Source organism: Theileria parva, assembly GCF_000165365.1.
Source record: "Theileria parva strain Muguga chromosome 4 map unlocalized ctg_529, whole genome shotgun sequence".
In the NCBI taxonomy this organism is placed as follows: Eukaryota; Apicomplexa; class Aconoidasida; order Piroplasmida; family Theileriidae; genus Theileria; species Theileria parva.
This window is the reverse complement of record NW_876246.1, coordinates 1366793-1384305: the sequence shown is the minus strand read 5'-3', so window position 1 is coordinate 1384305 and position 17513 is coordinate 1366793. Positions and strand designations below refer to the sequence as shown.

The 17513-nt window shown below is 37.0% G+C and overlaps 9 protein-coding genes across 9 annotated transcripts; 5 read left to right on the top strand and 4 right to left on the bottom strand.

Moving 5' to 3' along the window:
• Window positions 1–106: 106 nt before the first annotated feature.
• TpMuguga_04g00701 (uncharacterized protein) lies at window positions 107–778 on the bottom strand (the record flags this gene model as incomplete). The annotated part of the gene is made up of 1 exon (XM_759244.1): window positions 107–778. One exon carries the CDS (start codon window positions 776–778, stop codon window positions 107–109), a length of 672 nt encoding a protein of 223 aa, XP_764337.1.
• A 295-nt stretch (window positions 779–1073) lies between these two features.
• Window positions 1074–2512, bottom strand: ENO (phosphopyruvate hydratase). The gene is made up of 2 exons (XM_759243.2): window positions 2416–2512; window positions 1074–2379 (listed from the first exon to the last, which is right to left on the bottom strand). The coding sequence occupies exons 1-2, from the start codon at window positions 2453–2455 to the stop codon at window positions 1091–1093; spliced, it is 1329 nt and encodes a 442-aa protein (XP_764336.1). The 5' UTR covers window positions 2456–2512; the 3' UTR covers window positions 1074–1090.
• A 91-nt stretch (window positions 2513–2603) lies between these two features.
• On the top strand, window positions 2604–3998 carry TpMuguga_04g02530 (Tudor domain protein). The gene is made up of 8 exons (XM_759242.2): window positions 2604–2814; window positions 2847–3000; window positions 3029–3100; window positions 3131–3201; window positions 3233–3375; window positions 3407–3503; window positions 3535–3762; window positions 3797–3998. The coding sequence occupies exons 1-8, from the start codon at window positions 2782–2784 to the stop codon at window positions 3953–3955; spliced, it is 957 nt and encodes a 318-aa protein (XP_764335.2). The 5' UTR covers window positions 2604–2781; the 3' UTR covers window positions 3956–3998.
• A 26-nt stretch (window positions 3999–4024) lies between these two features.
• On the top strand, window positions 4025–6170 carry TpMuguga_04g00697 (BSD domain protein; the record flags this gene model as incomplete). The annotated part of the gene is made up of 9 exons (XM_759240.2): window positions 4025–4223; window positions 4262–4642; window positions 4672–5037; window positions 5069–5263; window positions 5296–5348; window positions 5378–5590; window positions 5659–5749; window positions 5811–5971; window positions 6006–6170. 9 exons carry the CDS (start codon window positions 4025–4027, stop codon window positions 6132–6134), a joined length of 1788 nt encoding a protein of 595 aa, XP_764333.1. The 3' UTR covers window positions 6135–6170.
• Window positions 6171–6185: 15 nt separating this feature from the next.
• On the bottom strand, window positions 6186–8483 carry TpMuguga_04g00696 (SART-1 family protein). The gene is made up of 6 exons (XM_759239.2): window positions 7181–8483; window positions 6989–7077; window positions 6808–6956; window positions 6593–6727; window positions 6434–6530; window positions 6186–6321 (listed from the first exon to the last, which is right to left on the bottom strand). The coding sequence occupies exons 1-6, from the start codon at window positions 8254–8256 to the stop codon at window positions 6203–6205; spliced, it is 1665 nt and encodes a 554-aa protein (XP_764332.1). The 5' UTR covers window positions 8257–8483; the 3' UTR covers window positions 6186–6202.
• An 83-nt stretch (window positions 8484–8566) lies between these two features.
• TpMuguga_04g02040 (uncharacterized protein) lies at window positions 8567–9802 on the top strand (the record flags this gene model as incomplete). Its single annotated transcript, XM_061306120.1, has 5 exons — window positions 8567–9199; window positions 9232–9458; window positions 9488–9660; window positions 9693–9749; window positions 9788–9802. The coding sequence occupies exons 1-5, from the start codon at window positions 8637–8639 to the stop codon at window positions 9800–9802; spliced, it is 1035 nt and encodes a 344-aa protein (XP_061161890.1). The 5' UTR covers window positions 8567–8636.
• Window positions 9803–9932: 130 nt separating this feature from the next.
• Window positions 9933–11924, top strand: TpMuguga_04g02250 (Sel1 repeat family protein; the record flags this gene model as incomplete). The annotated part of the gene is made up of 6 exons (XM_061306149.1): window positions 9933–10032; window positions 10068–10110; window positions 10145–10202; window positions 10234–10303; window positions 10334–11472; window positions 11502–11924. The coding sequence occupies 6 exons, from the start codon at window positions 9933–9935 to the stop codon at window positions 11922–11924; spliced, it is 1833 nt and encodes a 610-aa protein (XP_061161889.1).
• TpMuguga_04g00693 (uncharacterized protein) lies at window positions 11918–12727 on the bottom strand. Its single transcript, XM_759236.2, has 2 exons — window positions 12360–12727; window positions 11918–12329 (listed from the first exon to the last, which is right to left on the bottom strand). Exons 1-2 carry the CDS (start codon window positions 12624–12626, stop codon window positions 11931–11933), a joined length of 666 nt encoding a protein of 221 aa, XP_764329.1. The 5' UTR covers window positions 12627–12727; the 3' UTR covers window positions 11918–11930.
• A 292-nt stretch (window positions 12728–13019) lies between these two features.
• Window positions 13020–17506, top strand: TpMuguga_04g00692 (uncharacterized protein). Its single transcript, XM_759235.2, has one exon. The coding sequence runs from the start codon at window positions 13350–13352 to the stop codon at window positions 17484–17486; it is 4137 nt and encodes a 1378-aa protein (XP_764328.1). The 5' UTR covers window positions 13020–13349; the 3' UTR covers window positions 17487–17506.
• Window positions 17507–17513: the final 7 nt, after the last annotated feature.

Genomic DNA, 17513 nt, shown 5'->3' with positions numbered 1-17513 from the left:
ATAATATGAGGTAGTAAGAAAAAAATTATTCGCTATTTTTTGTTAATTTAACAAATTAGATGTAGCTATTTCCGAATATTTGTTTTATTATTTTACACCTATATTCTTAACCAATACACTTACATCTACTCAAACAACTGCAACAGTTATATTCATTTTGTTCTATGTAATAATCATCATCCACCCTTCCGCAATCTTCGCAACAATTACACCATGTTTCTTCTTCACATTCGTCACTTTCATCCATTATACACACATATTTACTTCCATCGCATTTTTCACTGCATCTTGTGTAATATCTGTCGCATATTTCCACTTTATTGTTAGATTTTATTTTGAGATATCCCTTTAACGAGTATGAAACATATATGTCCTCATTTTCATCTTCAAAATTTCTTGAATTCCCTCCATTTTCCTTTGTTGTTGCGGTTTTACCCTTGTTTGTACTGTTGTTTTGGCCTTTATCGCTTTTTATCTTTATTGAATTGACCCTATTTAATTTGCTTTCCTTCTCCTTCGTAGAGCTATTGCCTTTTTTAGCCGTTTTCTTCTTTATAGATGTTTCTTCCTGCTTATCCATGTTATCTATTTTGATTGATGAATTCCAAGGTTTCTTTAGAATTATGTTATTTTTATCCTGTTCCAACTTTTTTTTAGACTCACCAGTACTCTGTTTGGCTCCCTTAGTTTCCTTGGGTTTAGGTTCCGATTTGTTTTTTACATCCGTTTTTTTATTTACTTCAGCTTCATTTACTCGTCCATTGGCTATCTTAAACATGCATGGTCTACAGCACTTGAGTTTGTGCAATCCATTGTTACACACCGGATTTTCGAAACAGAACCCTCTATTTATTAAACAATTATCTGAGTTACAGTAACATATGTGTATTTTATTGTGTTCTAAGCCAGGAAAGTTATTCTTCATGTATCGTCTTACGGTTAATTATATAAAATTGTTTATAATCACAGATGTTCAGTAATTAAAATGCATTATAAAATCTTCGCATGTAAACCGTGTTTAACACATATTGAGAGACTCATAATCAGATAAATATATTATATATAAGTGAGAATAACACATACAAATAGATTAGTGGGATACAGAACGGAAGTTAACTCCTGCGTAGGTAGCCCTGGGTCCAAGCTCCTCTTCTATGCGCAAAAGCTGGTTATACTTGGCGTTCCTTTCGCTTCTGCAAGGTGCTCCTGTTTTGATTTGACCTGTGGAGAGTCCGACGACTAAATCTGCAATAAATGTGTCTTCAGTCTCTCCGGATCTGTGCGAAACCATAACTCCCCAGTTGTTTTTGTGGGCTAGTAAGCAGGCCTCCACCGACTCTGTCACTGATCCAATCTGGTTAACTTTGAGCAAAAGCGCGTTACAAGCCTTCTTTTCCAGAGCTGTTTGAATCCTCTTGGGGTTTGTCACAAGGAGATCGTCTCCAACAATCTGGACCTTTTGCCCAAGCTTTGAGGTCAGCTTGTTGTAGCATTCCCAGTCGTCTTGGTCAAAAGGGTCCTCAATGGAGACGATCGGGTACTTTTCACACAGGTGAGTGTAATAATCAACCATTTCATCTCCGGTTTTGAGGAGCTCCCTTTCACATTTGAATCCTAGGTTGTACGCTGACTTCTCCTTCACATAGAACTCTGAAGCTGCGACATCCATGGCAAACTTGACTTTCCCTTCAAATCCAGCCTTGTTGACTGCATCAACCAGAAGGTCCAGAGCTTCTTCAGCTGATTTGATGTTGGGTGCAAAGCCTCCTTCATCTCCTACGTTTGTCGCGTCCTGGCCATACTTCTTCTTGATTACCGATTTCAAGGTGTGGTAAACCTCTGCTCCCATTTGCAATGCTTCTCTGAAGGTGCTGGCCCCAGTTGGGAGGATCATAAACTCCTGCATGGCCAGGCTGTTTCCAGCGTGGGATCCTCCGTTAATGACGTTCAAGCATGGAACGGGCAATACAAACTTGTCAGTGGGTTTTCCTGCTAACTGAGCCAGATGCACATAAAGGGGGACTCCCTTCTTGGCCGCCGCGGCCCTAGCTGCTGCCATTGAGACTACCAAGATCGCGTTTGCTCCGAGCTTTGACTTACAGTATCCCCAATCATTCTGAGTACCGTCCAATTTCTGTACCATTAAGTTATCTAACTCCTTCTGTTTCAAGGCATCGAATCCGACAACTGCATTTTTGACAACTGTGTTAACATTTTCAACTGCTTTTAGTACACCTTTACCCAAATAACGGCCTTTGTCACCGTCGCGTAACTCCAAGGCCTCATAAACTCCAGTTGAGGCTCCCGATGGGCAGGCTGCTCTGAACAAACCGTATTCTGTGACAAGATCGACTTCAACGGTGGGATTTCCTCTGGAATCTAAAAATTGATATTAACACTAAAGGATCTACTTACCAAGAATTTCCCTGGCTTTAAGAGATTTCACAACAGACATTTTCTGTAAACAAACTTCAATTCAAGAGTTAGAAAATTATTTACTATAATTTACAATGTTTTTTTAAAATGTAGAATCTACTGTGTCAGGCTAGAGAAGAAATATGATGTTGCTATTTAAGGAGTATATGAATAATTTAATTCTTTTATTATATCAATAACCAATATATATTATTTTCACCATTTTAAAACATTATTCTTATTGTTCTGTCCTCAGTACAATCTTAGTTGTTATTCATGTATTATTTCAATTTAAAACTGTAGATGGATACTTAACCACTTTATTAATGATTTAAAATAAAGCCTTTCTTACTGTTTAGTTAATAAATGGATGAAGCCGAAACTATTGAGGATCTTAAGGTACGATATCAAGACTATAAATTATTATTTAGGTTAATTTAGATGAATATCACAAACAATTATCCACAGTAGAGGATTCTTTAAAGCAAGACCCTGAAAATCAGGAGTTAATTTCCCTCAAACGGGATTTAAACGAAGTTATTATCCTCACCAATGATTTAATCAAGTACAAACAATCCAATGAAGGTATTTGATTGTTTATTAAGCTTTTTAGAACTTTTGAAGCAAGGTGTTATCCACCTCGAGGATATAAAGGATGTCGATATCACGACCTCGATTTTTATAGGTTAGAACTTCATAATTAAACCCTACCTAGGACGCACATGTGTAGTGCTGTACAATGGAAAACAAAAATATGGAGAAGTTGTTCAAGTTATGGGTGATCAGGTAATTAACTGGTTTAATTTAATTTGTTTAGCCAAATGATTTGACAATTATAGAATTACTAGGATCACGAGAAAAGTGCACGCTTTGTCTCAAGGATTTGCGGTTGTTGGAGCCTCCATTACCTGCGCAATGCAAACCTGGATCCCTAGTTCAGGCACTTTATGCTGAGGACGGGTATTTTATCATTAAAAATATATGCATTTAGGCGTTGGTATGACTGTATAATAAATCGGCAGACTGAAAAGGGATACATTGTAACATATAAAGATTATAATACTTCTGAAGAGGTACAGAGGGACAGAGTAAGCTAAAAAACACCTTAAAATACCTTAGATAAGACTAAAGATGAGAGCAGAGCCTAAAATAAAGGAAGTCAAAGAAATAGTGACGCCAGCGGGCTATGTGATTCCAGAGAATTTAATAATTAAAAAAACTGATAACGAGAGGGAGAAGCTGAGGAAGAGGAAACTGGTTCAAACTCTCAAGAAACAGCAAAAATCGCAAAAAGAAGATGAAGAATCCTATAAAAGAGCAAGTAATTGGAGAAAATTCCAAAAGAAGGTAAGAAAATTTAAAATTTTAATACACATTTTAGTCTGGCACTAAAAATAAACCTGGATATATGACCGGAAAGAAGGAAGGATCGATATTTAAAACGGAAGATTCTAAATTGCCTTCAGCCAGACTTAACTCAATTTCATTTAATTCTTTTGTTCCCAGGGGAAAATACGACTACACATCGGAGATGTTCTGAATGTAGTGCCGCAGTTTAATTATTATTTTAAATTAATGTTTCCTTTCATATATATGTCTGTAATTATTAATGTCAGAGTACAGATTTGAAAATGTACTCATTGAAGGCGTTAAGGGTACAATATTGTTAAATAATTATGATCTTTTGTTCGTAGTCGATAATCACACTTATAAATGGTCCTTATCAAACTGGATAAGGTCAGAAAAGTCGAAAAAGACACCTAAAGTTAGGTTATCCTTTAAAGAATCCTCTACAAAACTCACTTCAGGTATCGTAAATCCCATACACATAGATATTTGTTTTTAGAATATTCTGAATATGACGTTCTCCTTAAACCAGTGGTCGTAGCAGATTTTATCGATGATAGAGAACGTTTAGAAGAATTTTCTAACGTACTAACTGAGTGTTCTACTAAGTCCCGCCACCTACCCAAAGAGCCTGAGGTTACAAAACCACCACCAGCTCCCACAACAGTAATCCCTGAACCTGAGCAACCCGCGCCTCCAAATGTCATTGAGGAAGATTTTGAGCAGGCGAAGAGAGTCTTTCTGGATTCCAACGATAAACTCGCGAGGATTTACAGTAGTCTAGTGGTATCAGAAGAAGATTCCGAGGGACTAATTTCATCAAAAGACTTCTGGGAACATCATAAAACTGAGCTAAAAACAAACGTATCGCAACTTAAGGGTAAGAATTTTGATGAAAACAATTTGTAGCGAGGTCCAATTTGGAAGGGTTCCTATCAGTACCTCCGGCATCAACTCTTGTTAACTCCCAAAATGTTTATGTTTACTCAAAGCAGCTTGCAGAGACTCTACTTGCGGAAGATGAAACTATTAGAAATCTTCATAAAAAGCTAGTTTTGGATAAGAACATGCCAGAGGAGAGCTTTTGGAAAAGAATACTACAATCTCGGTACTTTTACAACTTGATAGACGAGAAACCCCCCGAAGATAAGATACTCTATGAAGAAATCAAAGGCATCCCAATAAGGAAATCGCAAAAGAAACTAGATACAAACCACATTTTGAGGATTTCAGACCCTTCCAGTGAAGTAATAACCTTGGAAGATAACAAGAAGGGTACATTTATTTATATAAAATCATTTTTCAGTTTACCGGAATAGGAAATATATGGATGTGAACAAAAAATTTGGTAAAAATTTTACACTAGACGGGACTAGAGGCATTTTAGTTCAGCGTTTCAACGACCATTCATTAAATATCATGAACAAAACGCAGTCTGCATCTCCAGATTTATCAGAAAGTTCAGCCCCCAAACCCACTGATGAACAACTAGAATCTAACAGTATCTTTTTCCAAATAAATGTGTATTTTTAGTTGAGAATTATCGCAAAAGGAAGCTGTTGGATGCTACAATCCATGACCTGGAGGTACTAAATCTCTAAATTAATGTTTTCAGGAAAAGGAGGACCAGGAGGTTGACTCGCTGTGTGTGATAAATTCCCTGAGAATGCCTGGAACTCATGCTGAACCTCCATCACCTCTAGTGAAAGCCGAGTCTTCAGAGTCTGCGAACAAGATTCAGTTAAAACTCCACCATTCAACTTCGTTTCCCGACCGTTCGAGTTGGATAAGTGAATTGAGGGACTTTGATATAGTTAAATACATCAAGGTGATTGCTACAGTACTAACAAATATACCTTTAAACTCATTCAATACTAAAAGACTAACATTTTTTAGGATTCAAAACTTGATGTTAAAGTAAGTAAAAAGATGTTTGTTGTCAACACTAAGCTATGTCAGTCTGAGAAATTAATCACCTCTCCACAATGTACAGCATACACAAGCATTTATACACAAATATAACCATTAACTAATTTATAATTTTATAGTTGAGTTTGATCCCAACACTGTTAAACTGATGACTGAGATCCATCAGGAGCTTATGGAGGTTTTGCAGATGTACTATAAGACTTTAATGCCTGAGGAGGAGAAGCGTTCCAAGCTTCTATCTATTCTCCGCATGATAAAGCATAGGATAGAATCCATGAACGTACTACTTACTTTTCATTATTAAAAATTTTTAGGAAGTTGGGATCTCTTCCAAGACTGTGAAGGCTCTACAATCTGGAATGCTCGACCAGATTACTGCTGCTGAGTCCTACGATTTGAAGCTTCGTTCCTACGTGGCTAAACTTCGCTCCCAGAGGAAGTAGATAATTGCGTTTTAAACCACTTGTAACATAGACTAATTTGTTTATAAAACATATTATTTGAAAACACATTAGTTATTGTTTCTGTTCCCAAAGAGTGTTATATAAGGCGTTTGTTCCTTTTCCTGATGCGAATACAGTGCTTTCATGGTTGGTAGGCCCCCAACTGGGTTAGAGTTCAAAGCACGTTCTAAGAAATTATTAAAATAAGGTCAGCAAAATGTTCCAAATAACCAAATTCCACAAATCTTTGATCAATATCAATAATTAATATTAATAAATAATGTGAATAATTGATATACCTAATTCTATCTTCCTTCTCATCTTCTCCTGTTTCTTCTTACTTGGGCGCTTGCCATGGAATATCCACGATATCTTTTTAAAGGCCTCTTTTGGAGTCTAAGTTACAGTTAATTAATGCTTAAATAGTAAAATAAATGTTATCTGAATAGTTTTCAAACCATTTCATTTCCGTATTCATCAAGGTAGTTTAGTTGAACTTCTTTGGAACGCGTTTCTGCCTTCTCATCTATGTAGTCACCTCTCTGTTTGATATATGAAAGGGCGGCTGCAATGCCGTCACCTAGAGGCTGTTCCTAACCAATAAATGAGTAATTGGAATTGAACTTGTATACAAATAAGATAAACAGATGTGTATATTTATATGATGTAGTACCGATAATGTATTTGGATCATCATCCACTAAGTGGTCAGTAGTGGTGTTAACATTGTACCTCTTGTCAGACTCTTGCTCTGAGATTTTTTCCATTGGAGTTTTCACAACTTTGCAGAACTCAGTTGTTGTAGTAATTTCAAAGCCTTTGTCTAAAAGTTTATGTTAATTATTAAAAACAAACCATTAGTTGAGTCTCCAAGGTCAACGTGAGGCTTTATATCTTTAGAGTCCTCACCCTTAACGTTATTACTTGAAAACCTTTTGCGATGACTAAAAAACAATTAAATAAATTTAATTTAAAAGTTTGATTAAAATTTTGATGTAAATAGTTAATTTAATAAATAGATAACTATATGAAGAATAGTTGATTTACTTTGAAATTTGGACATATAGCATCTCCTCGTCCTCGTCGTCCACCACGGCAACATCCTTCTTAATCTTGGTTGGGACTAGATTGTTGAGATCAAGATCTGCATCTTCGTCTTTTGAGAATATCTTGTCCCAATTCATCTGTTTTGGTTTCTTTTTTAACTTCTCCTTTCTTGAACTCAGGGTTGAAAACACATCCGTTTCATCAACAAGCTCGGTTTTTGCAAGTTTCGGTTTATTCTTTTGGATGAAAGTGTCGTAATTCTCATTTTCATCGAAATCGACTTGGAACTTTCTAGACTGGTTAGGTTTAACAAAGAACCCTTCGTCTTCGTTTGCTAGTGAACTCAGTTTTGTGCCTTGGGTCTCATTAATAGTATCATCGTAGTGTTTTAAGAAACCGGTGTTAAGTGGGTCTTCATCATCATATGGAACGTAGTTTCCGTATTGGTTTCTCATCCTCTGCTCCATTTTCTTCTTATCCTTCTTCATATCGACTAACTCTGCGTTTTCCAGAAAATCTAGGTCAGAAACTCCTGCTGCTTCAGCTTCAAGAACACCAACGTCCTTTAAAGTAAGGGTTACTCCGTCGCCTTTAATCAAGTCTAGCTCGTTCACCTTGTGTAATACCTTCAGATTTGGTCCATTCACTTCTTCTTTAGGTTCATGGTTGTTATGGGTCGGTTCATCCGAATCTTCATCGTCACTGTATGTTACGTGTTGATCTGCCTGTGCTATTGTCGACTTTGTGACTTTGGCCATTTTTTTAGACCAAGATAAAAGATCCAGAGTGTCAACATTATCCGAGTCGTCCACCAATTTATTACGTTTAGAGTTTATTGATTCTCCCTTCTTAATAGAATCCGCAATACTGCCTTCATTTATCAGAGCTTCTCTGGCTCTCCTTCTTTTAGATTTATTTAGGCGTTCAATAATCTCCTCAGTGTCCTGAGAAGTAGATTCCGATTCATTTTGTGGTTCTGAAGTTGGAATTGCTAATGGTTTTAAGCCAAGCTTCTTGCGCAGTTCATTAGTCTCCTCAATTGAGCATGAAATGGTAGAATCATTAGAGGCGGGCATTAATAGTAAAATATTTTAAAACATAAAACTCAAAATAATGATAAAAGATAATATAAAACGAGATGGAATATAACGAAAATTATAAAATTTGAAAAATATTTGAGAAACCTACAATTTGAAATTTCGATCTCTAAATTTTGGGTCAAATATGAGCCAGTTGCAATAACCGACTATAAATTTAAATTTAAATGAGAAAATGTACTATATTCCAATTTTCAAGATATGTATGGAATAAAAGGAAAATAATAAAGAGGTGATAGTTTGACCCAACAGATAAAGTGATGCAAAAAGAATCAGAAATATTTATTATATAAATTTCACATATTGTACATACATTTTTATAATTTATATAATGTTCAATACCCGTTTAATGTAGTAAGATGTTTGAATCCTCGCAGAATTCTAACACAACTATTGAAGGTACTGATGAATCGAACAAACAAGTCGATAATCCACAAAACGACACACAGTCACCACCGGAAGATAAAGGACTATTGACTAAATTTGATTTAGAGAAATTAGCCCAAAGGTTAACTGAGGTCGGAATTAAACCTAAGGTAACCTTCGATGACGAGAAATGGGCTAAGATATGTAAGATAACTAGAAACATTTTATTGGCAAATATAAAGCAATATAACAACGATAGTTACAAAAAAGAATTGTCAAGTTCAAGTCCTGTGATCCTATCCCATGACTTGAAAGTTCCATCCGATCACACCCCCGCTCTCCCCGAACCGTCAATTGAGCTATGGAACTTGAATATCTTGGAGTTCATATCACTGTCCTCTGGCTGTAAAAGGGATGGTTTTAACCTATCCTTCAAGATAACGGAATCCACTCACTTTCACCATAAATTTTCAGAACACCCTCATGGGAAGCACAAAACAATGAACAAGTTACCCCCGATAACCATACAGGGGAAACAATTCAAGTATGACTCGGCGTAAGTTACATAGAAACACTAATTTTCATTAGGCAATTGATATCACTAATTCAAAAATCCCAAAGGTACCCGATGTACGAAAAACCACAAACGGAACTCAAGGGTAGAGTTTTGGAAAAGTACAATATGAAGGGTGAGGTTAAGATACCTCCGAACTGGGAAAAGAGAGTTGGATACGAATCTTCAAACTGGGATATGCCCTCAAGTTGTAACACAGGCTCCATTTTCTCCCTAGGCTCACTTAAAAATGATAAGAAAGGTATTTTTTAAGGCTTTAATTTGTTTTAGTTTCGAGTGACCCGGATCTTGTTTCTGCGAACAATGCTCTAAAAAATTTGTCGTGTCTGGTTCCAGGCTTTCAATATGCAAAAAAACCACAATCTGAAGGAACCAGCGAAGATGTTACTCAGATGAACATTAACGACATAAACAACTTCTCATTCGTGGACGATGACGTCGACGTTTGTCATTCTCATAAATTAAAATTGTGTAGGACTCACTGAAATGCTCAAGGTTTAGCAAATTCTTCAAAGTTCTGAAAGATCATCAGGTATACAGATTACATCCAACACCCACATTAACCTTTAGGAGAATAAACAGTAGCCATCACCATAATTTATCATATTTTTATGTACATTGTAATTATAATATATTTTGTTATCAATGTGTAATTGTAATCTTGTATTCTGTCGTAATTTATTCTGTTTTATTTTTGTGTGATTCCTGTGTCATAATGGAACACAAAAAAATTAAAATTTCGAGATTTCTCCAGCTTCTACTCATTTTAAATTTATATATAGTTAACAATGGCTTTATTTTAGCCGCGAATCCAGGTATGTTTAAGCTTGATTTCAACTTGTGATCATAGAATCCGACCGAATCGAAACGTTTAAAAATGCTCATCTTCTTAGGTAAAATTTTATTATTAATTAATTATTATAATAGATATGGAGATTATAATAAAGAAATGGACCCCTATTCGGCTATCCCTTTGTTTGAGAAGGTACTTGTTAGTTTACACAGTTATGTTTCAGGTTTCTGAAGGATATTCTGATATTATTGCTCAAGAATCCTTATTTGAGTTGGGAACAATTTATCTTTTAGGTTATTTGACTTTATAAATATTAAATTTAGGCTATAAACGATTTTTTACCATTCGATATGATATAGCAAAAGCTACACATTATTTTTCAAAGTCGGCGGAGATGGGCCATGCCAAATCGCAATACTTTCTGAGCTTTTTATTATACTATAATATTAAAAATGGGCCTGGAGTTAATAAAAATACGGCTATAAAATACCTAAAATCGTCAGCAAGAAGTGGTTATGTGCCTGCTATGCTGGCTTTATCATTCCACCTAATGTATCATGACTTATCAGATAACTTAAGCCAAGTCATAAGTTTATATAAGAGAGTTGTGAGAGGTGATAGCAAGCACTTGATTGATTTCCTGGTGCCGCTTGAATATCTAAAAATTTCAAAGACTTCGTTGGATAGATATAAGGAAGATTTAAATAGTTTGTTGAAAATAGAAGAGTACGCGGAATTATCTGAGTTGGAAGATTCAATGAGGAATGAAGAGGGGAACCTGTCGAAGAGAAAGGGTAGTTGCAGTGGACTTTCTAATGAAAAACAAGAGCCTGAAAACCCATTTGAAGAAAAAATTAACGAGTTTGAGAAAAAAATCGCACCAGAAAACATGTCGTCATCGCTGTTGGAACTGGCGACAATGTATATGAGAGGGATTGGAGTTCCTAAAAACTATGAAAATTCAATTCAGCTTTTAGAGAGGGCAGTTTCACTTGGTAACTCAGATGCTGCAAATTGTTTGGGAATCATATACTTCTTTGGAGCCAGGGAACCCGAGCAAGGGAGGTCAATACCAGTTAATTATGACTTAGCCTTAAAATACTTCTTGATAGCAGCCAGATCACATAATTCTGAAGCACTATTCTTTATCGCAGAAATCGTCTCAATTAAGGCCCGAAACGGAGGGACTAACTATTATTATCTAGAACTACCATATATATACCAGCTGTACAGGTTATCAGCAGACTATGGGTACTGTAGAGGCTACTGTAGATGCGCACAAATGTTAGAGGTTGGACTTGGAACTGACTTGAATCTAATGGAATGCGCCCTGAATTACAAAACTGCAGCTGATCAAATTTTCGTAGAGGAGGAGTTCTATCTCTCTTTCTTTTATTATACTAAGAAAAACTACCATGCAGCTACCATTTTAAGTGCACTCGCTGCATTTTCAGGACTAGTGGTAAGTATGTAGTACACAATTCTTCTCAGGCTGGTCACTGGAATGCCGCTATGCTAATAAACGAGGGTAAAACAGACGTATTCTCTAAAGGTGAACTGAAAATCTTCCTCAACGACGCGCTTCTTCAAGGTGAAACTGATACCCTCTACTATATGGCAAAATTAGCCGAGAGTGAGGGTAAGGAACGAATAGCTCAGGAACTATACCAGAAAGGCTTTAATTCGGGAGATATGAACTGCCTCGATCCATTGATAAGGTCATTCTCTAACAATGATATAAAGAAGGCAATTGAGCTTCTGGAATATAAAAAGTATCGCAACAGTGTAGAATTGAATAATGGAGACCGTGGACTGGTTAACAGCTACTGCAGTGATTTGGGATCAAATGGCAACTTGGCGTTTCTGAAGATGAAGCAGTTGTTTTATAATATATTTACTTATTATATGCACTAGATAATATTATTGCCTTAAGCCAGTTTCAAGCTCACTGGGTGAGTAAATATAGTTAGATGAAGAAAACTGAGCTTCATCCTGTGAGTTTTTGGTTCCAAAATTGGATTTAGTACGCGATCCGCCATGTTCATCATCCTCTTCAGGTGGTGAACTTGAAGTTTTGGGTTCAATCAAACCTTTGAAAGACTCAGAAGAGTCCGGATAAACACTGGCAGAAAGTTTGTAAAAGGGGAATTTGAGAAGGCCGTATAAATCTCTGGATTTCTGAATATCAAACTGTTTGAAGGGGAACTGAATCATGGAGTTCCTTAACACGGAGGGGAAATAAGGACGTGGAACATCGTCTGAATCACTGTTTATCCTGTCTATGAGCCATTTAATAGATTTGTCCTTATCAATCATATCCTAAAGAAATTAGTGAAGCCTAAAGGGTACCTTTACTGATGAAAGACCCAGAATTTCCTCAGAAACATGATTTATCTGGGATGTTACATACTTAGGTTGCGATTCTAGATCTTTTGGAAGTTTGTTTATGATCGAGTTGGACCACACATTGAGAAACTCTTTAAAGGATTTTGACCTCAGTATTCTAGATTCTTCTTGGCCAAGACCGCCGAATCTCTTTAAAATATTAGATTTTATTTGTAATTTAAGCATATTGCAAAACATCTGACGGTGAGAGTCAGACTTAAACACGAACATTTGCGATAGGAAGTGATGTGTAAAATGTAAAATATAAGATGTAAAATATCGAAAAATAATATAATAAAAATAAATAGATAAAAAAGACAATACGATTAAAATAATTTAAAATTTTTAGTATAACCAAAACATAAGGGAATCCCGACAACAAATGAAAATTGATAGAATAAAAAACTTATAAAAATAGACGTTGTTATCGAGTAAATATATTAAAAATCTTCTACTTTAAAATATAAATTGATAGATAGAAATGATCTAAGTGGATGATATAAATTAAAGGGTCAATGCCATAGTGAATCAGGTGATGGATCAGGATTTGGGTTATTGAAAATTTATACCTGAATTAATTAGAGAAATGGAAGATAAATTTTATAAAACTAAATTTGGGGATTTAGGAATTATAAAATTTTCAAATCTATAAGTTGCAATACATTCTGGGGGCTACTTTGGCCGAGATAAGGAAGTCGTGAATTTTGGGGAATAAGATGCCCAGATTTATTTATTATGATTTAAATTTTGGTTGTTATATTTTTTAATATCTAGAAAATTGTTTTTCAAAACAAAAGGCCCAAAAGTTTTTGATTTAAGAATAATGCAATTCGGCCATTTTGTATCTGGCTGTATTTTTCTTAAATCCGGGAATTTTTCCAAAAATAACACATATTCACACTTATCGCAAAAATATCTATAATGTTTTAACATAAAATATGAGATTTTTGTGCAATGCCTGTCACTATGAATTGCCCTGAAATCGAGGGCGACATGGACTCCGTTCTCGTGTACAATAAGTCAAATTACAAAAACTATGTACTGAGACGGAAAACAAAGTCCACAAGCCCCTCAACAAGCTCAATGGAGAATGATAATCAGTCAACATTGCTAAGGCAGGACACATTCTACGTGGATTCTACGTTTGAAGACTCAAATTTAGAAACAGCGTCCACATTTGAAAAATATGATTCTCTAGAGTATGAAGAATTTGAAACAGAAGATTTGCAACCGAGTAAAATCAAGTACAGACCAAGAACACTGCTAGAAGCAGTGGATTTTATGTTGTCAATATTGGACGATTTGGGAGAGAAGTACAATAAATGGAAGTATAATAACTTCGGATTTTACAGGTTTTACTGCCACAAATACAATTTAGCAAACTTCTCAGACTCAAGACCATATTACACGAAAATCCTTAGCCAATTGGATACACTAGATACACTATCTCAACTTTCATCTCCAGACTTTAAAACAAACACAGATGCCTCTATATACTCTCCAGATTTTATAGTAGATAAAGTCCTCTGCCAATTAGATGAACTGGTAAGCTGCTTCTGCAGTAAAAATTGCGCTTTTGGAATGTCGCAAGGTTACTCCCACACGTGTTCAGACAATCACGTGAATCACAGTTCGCTGAAGTGGAAGTACCCGCAAGGCTCAGAAACATACCTGGGTATAAAAGGAGCGCCAAAAGAGAAGAGTATTTTAACAGATAAAAGCAAAAACACAGATAAAACAAGTCCATTGGACTGGAGTAGACCATTTAACAGGATTTATCATATGGATAAAAATTTATTTCAAACGACATTCACATCAGAAACCATACCAGAATTAATGACACTCATTGAGAAACCAAACCAAGAAAATAATTTAGATAAGTCAAATATCCAAAGCATACAAACGCCCCAAGATATGTTGGAAACATGCTTCATTAGAGACATGGGAGCATACGATAACTGCGTAATGGAGTTCTTTTCAGAAAGGGGAATAATGCACAACTTCAGCTACCCGTACTGCAGAGGCGAGGAGACGTCGTACACACACCCCTTCATAAGAGCAGCAGTGTGCTACAACTGCGGGAAAATCTGCAGATGCAAATGCCAGAGGAAGATATTTAGAACATTTAGCAGGTTTTACACGCAAACGGATGAAAAGAATTATCCCCTAGAAAGCATATCCATAGAGTACGTAAACCAAATATACGGATATTTGAAGGCTAAATCAAGGATATCTGACACTTTGGAGTCAGATACAGAGAATAAAAGTAAAAGGGAGCGAAAACATAACAATATGACATCACTGGAGTTGAACACCATATACTCACACTCAATAAACACGGAAGTGGGCAGGGTTCAATTCCTAGTTAGTCCTATAGAGAATCAGTTAACGCCGAGAAGGTATAGGCCTAATGTGCCAAGTCAGGCGGGAGAAGAGGCAAAGGAGAGTATACCATACGATGAGGACCGATATATGGGTTCAGTGTATTACTCTAACCTTTTCAAAGCTAGTGAGTGTAACGTTAGCCTGGAGGAGATTTTCAAAGTAATCAACAACGTGCCTTTCCCATGCGTATCGGAGGAGCATTTGGAATTTTACAAGAAGGTGGAATGGTATGATCTGTACAGATCACCCTGGTGGTGTATGGATAGTAAGTACGAGCAAACAAAGATATACGAGGAAGAGGGGTACCTAAATTCATACATCATGAACACGCTGGACTCGCTGGGATACCTGACTAACGTGAGATATGACACGAGCCTAAAGGTTATTGGAGTGGGCCACTACAGCAGCGATAACGACTCATATTGGCGTTATTTCTACACGAATGATAATATCTGGAAGGTTTTTAGAGAAGCAATTGAGTATTTAATTTTGATAAGCACACTTCCGGAATATATATACCTGGACCATGGCCAGTCGTGCTGGATTCTGATAACAAAGAGTGCACAGAAGATGTTCTCAATTTACCCATCACTCATAAAGTCATACCACGATCTTGTAACATATTACAAGTCTAACTCTCCTAAGAGGGATCACAGAGGGAAACAGAAGAACACAGCTGATAGGGATTGTGAAAGGCAAATGAACCATCTTGAGAGAAAGGAAGACTACGGAGAAGAAAACTTCGATATTAAAAGAGTTAGCGCGCATGAATGCACAGTTGCAGATGTCTTGAGAGTGTCATTGAAGAGGAAAATGGTGTCATCAGGAGAGTCATTTACACCGAGAAGGTATTATGTGGAGAAGTCATCAACGCTAACGCCATCAATCAGGCTTAAGCTGGACCACGAGCTTATATACCAAGGCATATTCGCATCAACGCCCAATAGCAGCTACTACAGCGCATTCTCAAACAGTGTGGATTTATACCGCAATAACGGGCCACCATTATTCTCCCCAACGCCAGGGAAGTTTTCCAGTATATTTAACGCGTACGCTGGAGGGAAAGATCTAGGTTTAGATTCCGGGGAAATCGGTGCTGGAAAGAGGATTAAAGGAGGCAAAGTTATTGACCTAAAGTTGAATAACCTGAATGTGTTGCTGTCACAGTACCCAGATGCCAGGTCACAGTACACCAGGATCATTAAGCACGCAAATGAACTGAGGTTTCAGTCTTCAATTCTGATATCAGACTTGAGCTCGCCAGCCTTCAGGAGTTCTGGGAATCCAAATCCACACGTCAGCCATTCTGATTTTAACAGCTATTGCTATGAAACCCCAAGACACTTAAATAGCAATTATGTGAGCATTAGTAAAATAATGGACGAAAGGGTGCAGGATCTGCCAATGTTTGACGTGTTCTACAACGATTACTCGAATAGCTGGATTTGCATGCTTGATGTGGTGCCATGCCTGGTGTGCCCAGTCGAGTGCCAAAATAACGGATCATGTCTTCATTTCACACATGGTAAGAGGCTGATTGAGTTCATTTGTAAGAAGATGAAGCCGTCAGACGTAAAGTATACGTATCCACAGACTAACGGCAGAGGCCCCAGTAGTTACCAGCCAAAGAAGTCACAAATAGTTCTGATCAGCTTCTCAGTTGAGGAGTTTGGGAACGAAAGAGCGAAGCTGTTGGCAACACAGCTGAAAGCGACGTATAAAATGCAAGCACTAAACAGTATGCTGATCAACGTAAAGCAGAACCATAATAGCTCGAAGGACCACGCATTTAGGCGTAATGACAGACCTAGCACGTGTATTGAAATGAAACTTCTCCACAACGCTATCACAGCACAACTGTCATCAATGATCTCAACAAACTCATTTATCTCATCGAGTGAGACAAATTACCTAAATGGAATAGATGATGAACTGGATGAAACGTGTTATAAGATGAATCAGCTGTGCACGTCACCGATGTCGGAAGATGACTCTCAAAAGGTAAATGATTCGAGTGAAGATAACTCTCAAAAGGTAAGTGATTCGAGTCAAGATGAAGATACATCTTGTGTATGTTATAAGTACGGAAGATTTCTTACAGGAATGAGAGGAGTGTTCCCAGTATCAGAGATATTAAACTACGATAAGAACATGCACGTATTCTGCAAGTTGCTGGAAGTGGAAAAGGTAATGAACATAGTTTCTGAAAACATACACTTCTGCTCAACTCACGCCTGTTTCATGACGACATGGATAGATATAATGGGACAGAGAAGAATAATGTATCACCCGATTTATAAGTACATAAACATAAGGTCGTTTAATAATTACTCAAAGCGGTTTGACGCAGACTGGCCGGAAGCAATAGAATCCCACAACGCCTATACTCTGTGCTACGACGCAGTTGAGGCCTCGAAAAAGTTCTCACAAGCAAATGACGCAATCGCAGACGCATTTTACCTCCTACTCAACCTGCAGGAAATAATCAACGAGGCGCTCATATCAGGCCTCGCACTCGCCGTCAGAACCATCAGCGACGCCAGCCAGGAAAAAGCACTCCTGAGAAGACTCCACCTAATATACAGGCGCTTCAAACTCTCCAGTCAAACCGTGCGCAACTCGCTAATTTTCTCCAAGGAACTGCTGTTCCCATTTGGTGCTCTCTACGACGAAGCCACACCACCCGTTTCTGATGATGATGTTTAATTTTAATGTATTACACTAAATTTACTA

Coding starts and splice junctions, on each gene's coding strand:
- TpMuguga_04g00696 (XM_759239.2), bottom strand. CDS start 8,256: ATGCCCGCCTCTAATGATTCTACCATTTCATGCTCAATTGAGGAGACT. Junction 6,728..6,807: donor ATGATCCAAATACATTATCG/GTACTACATCAT, acceptor TTTATTGGTTAG/GAACAGCCTCTAGGTGACGG. Junction 6,322..6,433: donor GAGAAGGAAGATAGAATTAG/GTATATCAATTA, acceptor ATAATTTCTTAG/AACGTGCTTTGAACTCTAAC.
- TpMuguga_04g00692 (XM_759235.2), top strand. CDS start 13,350: ATGCCTGTCACTATGAATTGCCCTGAAATCGAGGGCGACATGGACTCC.
- ENO (XM_759243.2), bottom strand. CDS start 2,455: ATGTCTGTTGTGAAATCTCTTAAAGCCAGGGAAATTCTTG. Junction 2,380..2,415: donor TAAAGCCAGGGAAATTCTTG/GTAAGTAGATCC, acceptor ATCAATTTTTAG/ATTCCAGAGGAAATCCCACC.
- TpMuguga_04g00693 (XM_759236.2), bottom strand. CDS start 12,626: ATGTTCGTGTTTAAGTCTGACTCTCACCGTCAGATGTTTTGCAATATG. Junction 12,330..12,359: donor TGGGTCTTTCATCAGTAAAG/GTACCCTTTAGG, acceptor TAATTTCTTTAG/GATATGATTGATAAGGACAA.
- TpMuguga_04g02530 (XM_759242.2), top strand. CDS start 2,782: ATGGATGAAGCCGAAACTATTGAGGATCTTAAG. Junction 2,815..2,846: donor AAACTATTGAGGATCTTAAG/GTACGATATCAA, acceptor ATTATTATTTAG/GTTAATTTAGATGAATATCA. Junction 3,376..3,406: donor GCACTTTATGCTGAGGACGG/GTATTTTATCAT, acceptor ATATGCATTTAG/GCGTTGGTATGACTGTATAA.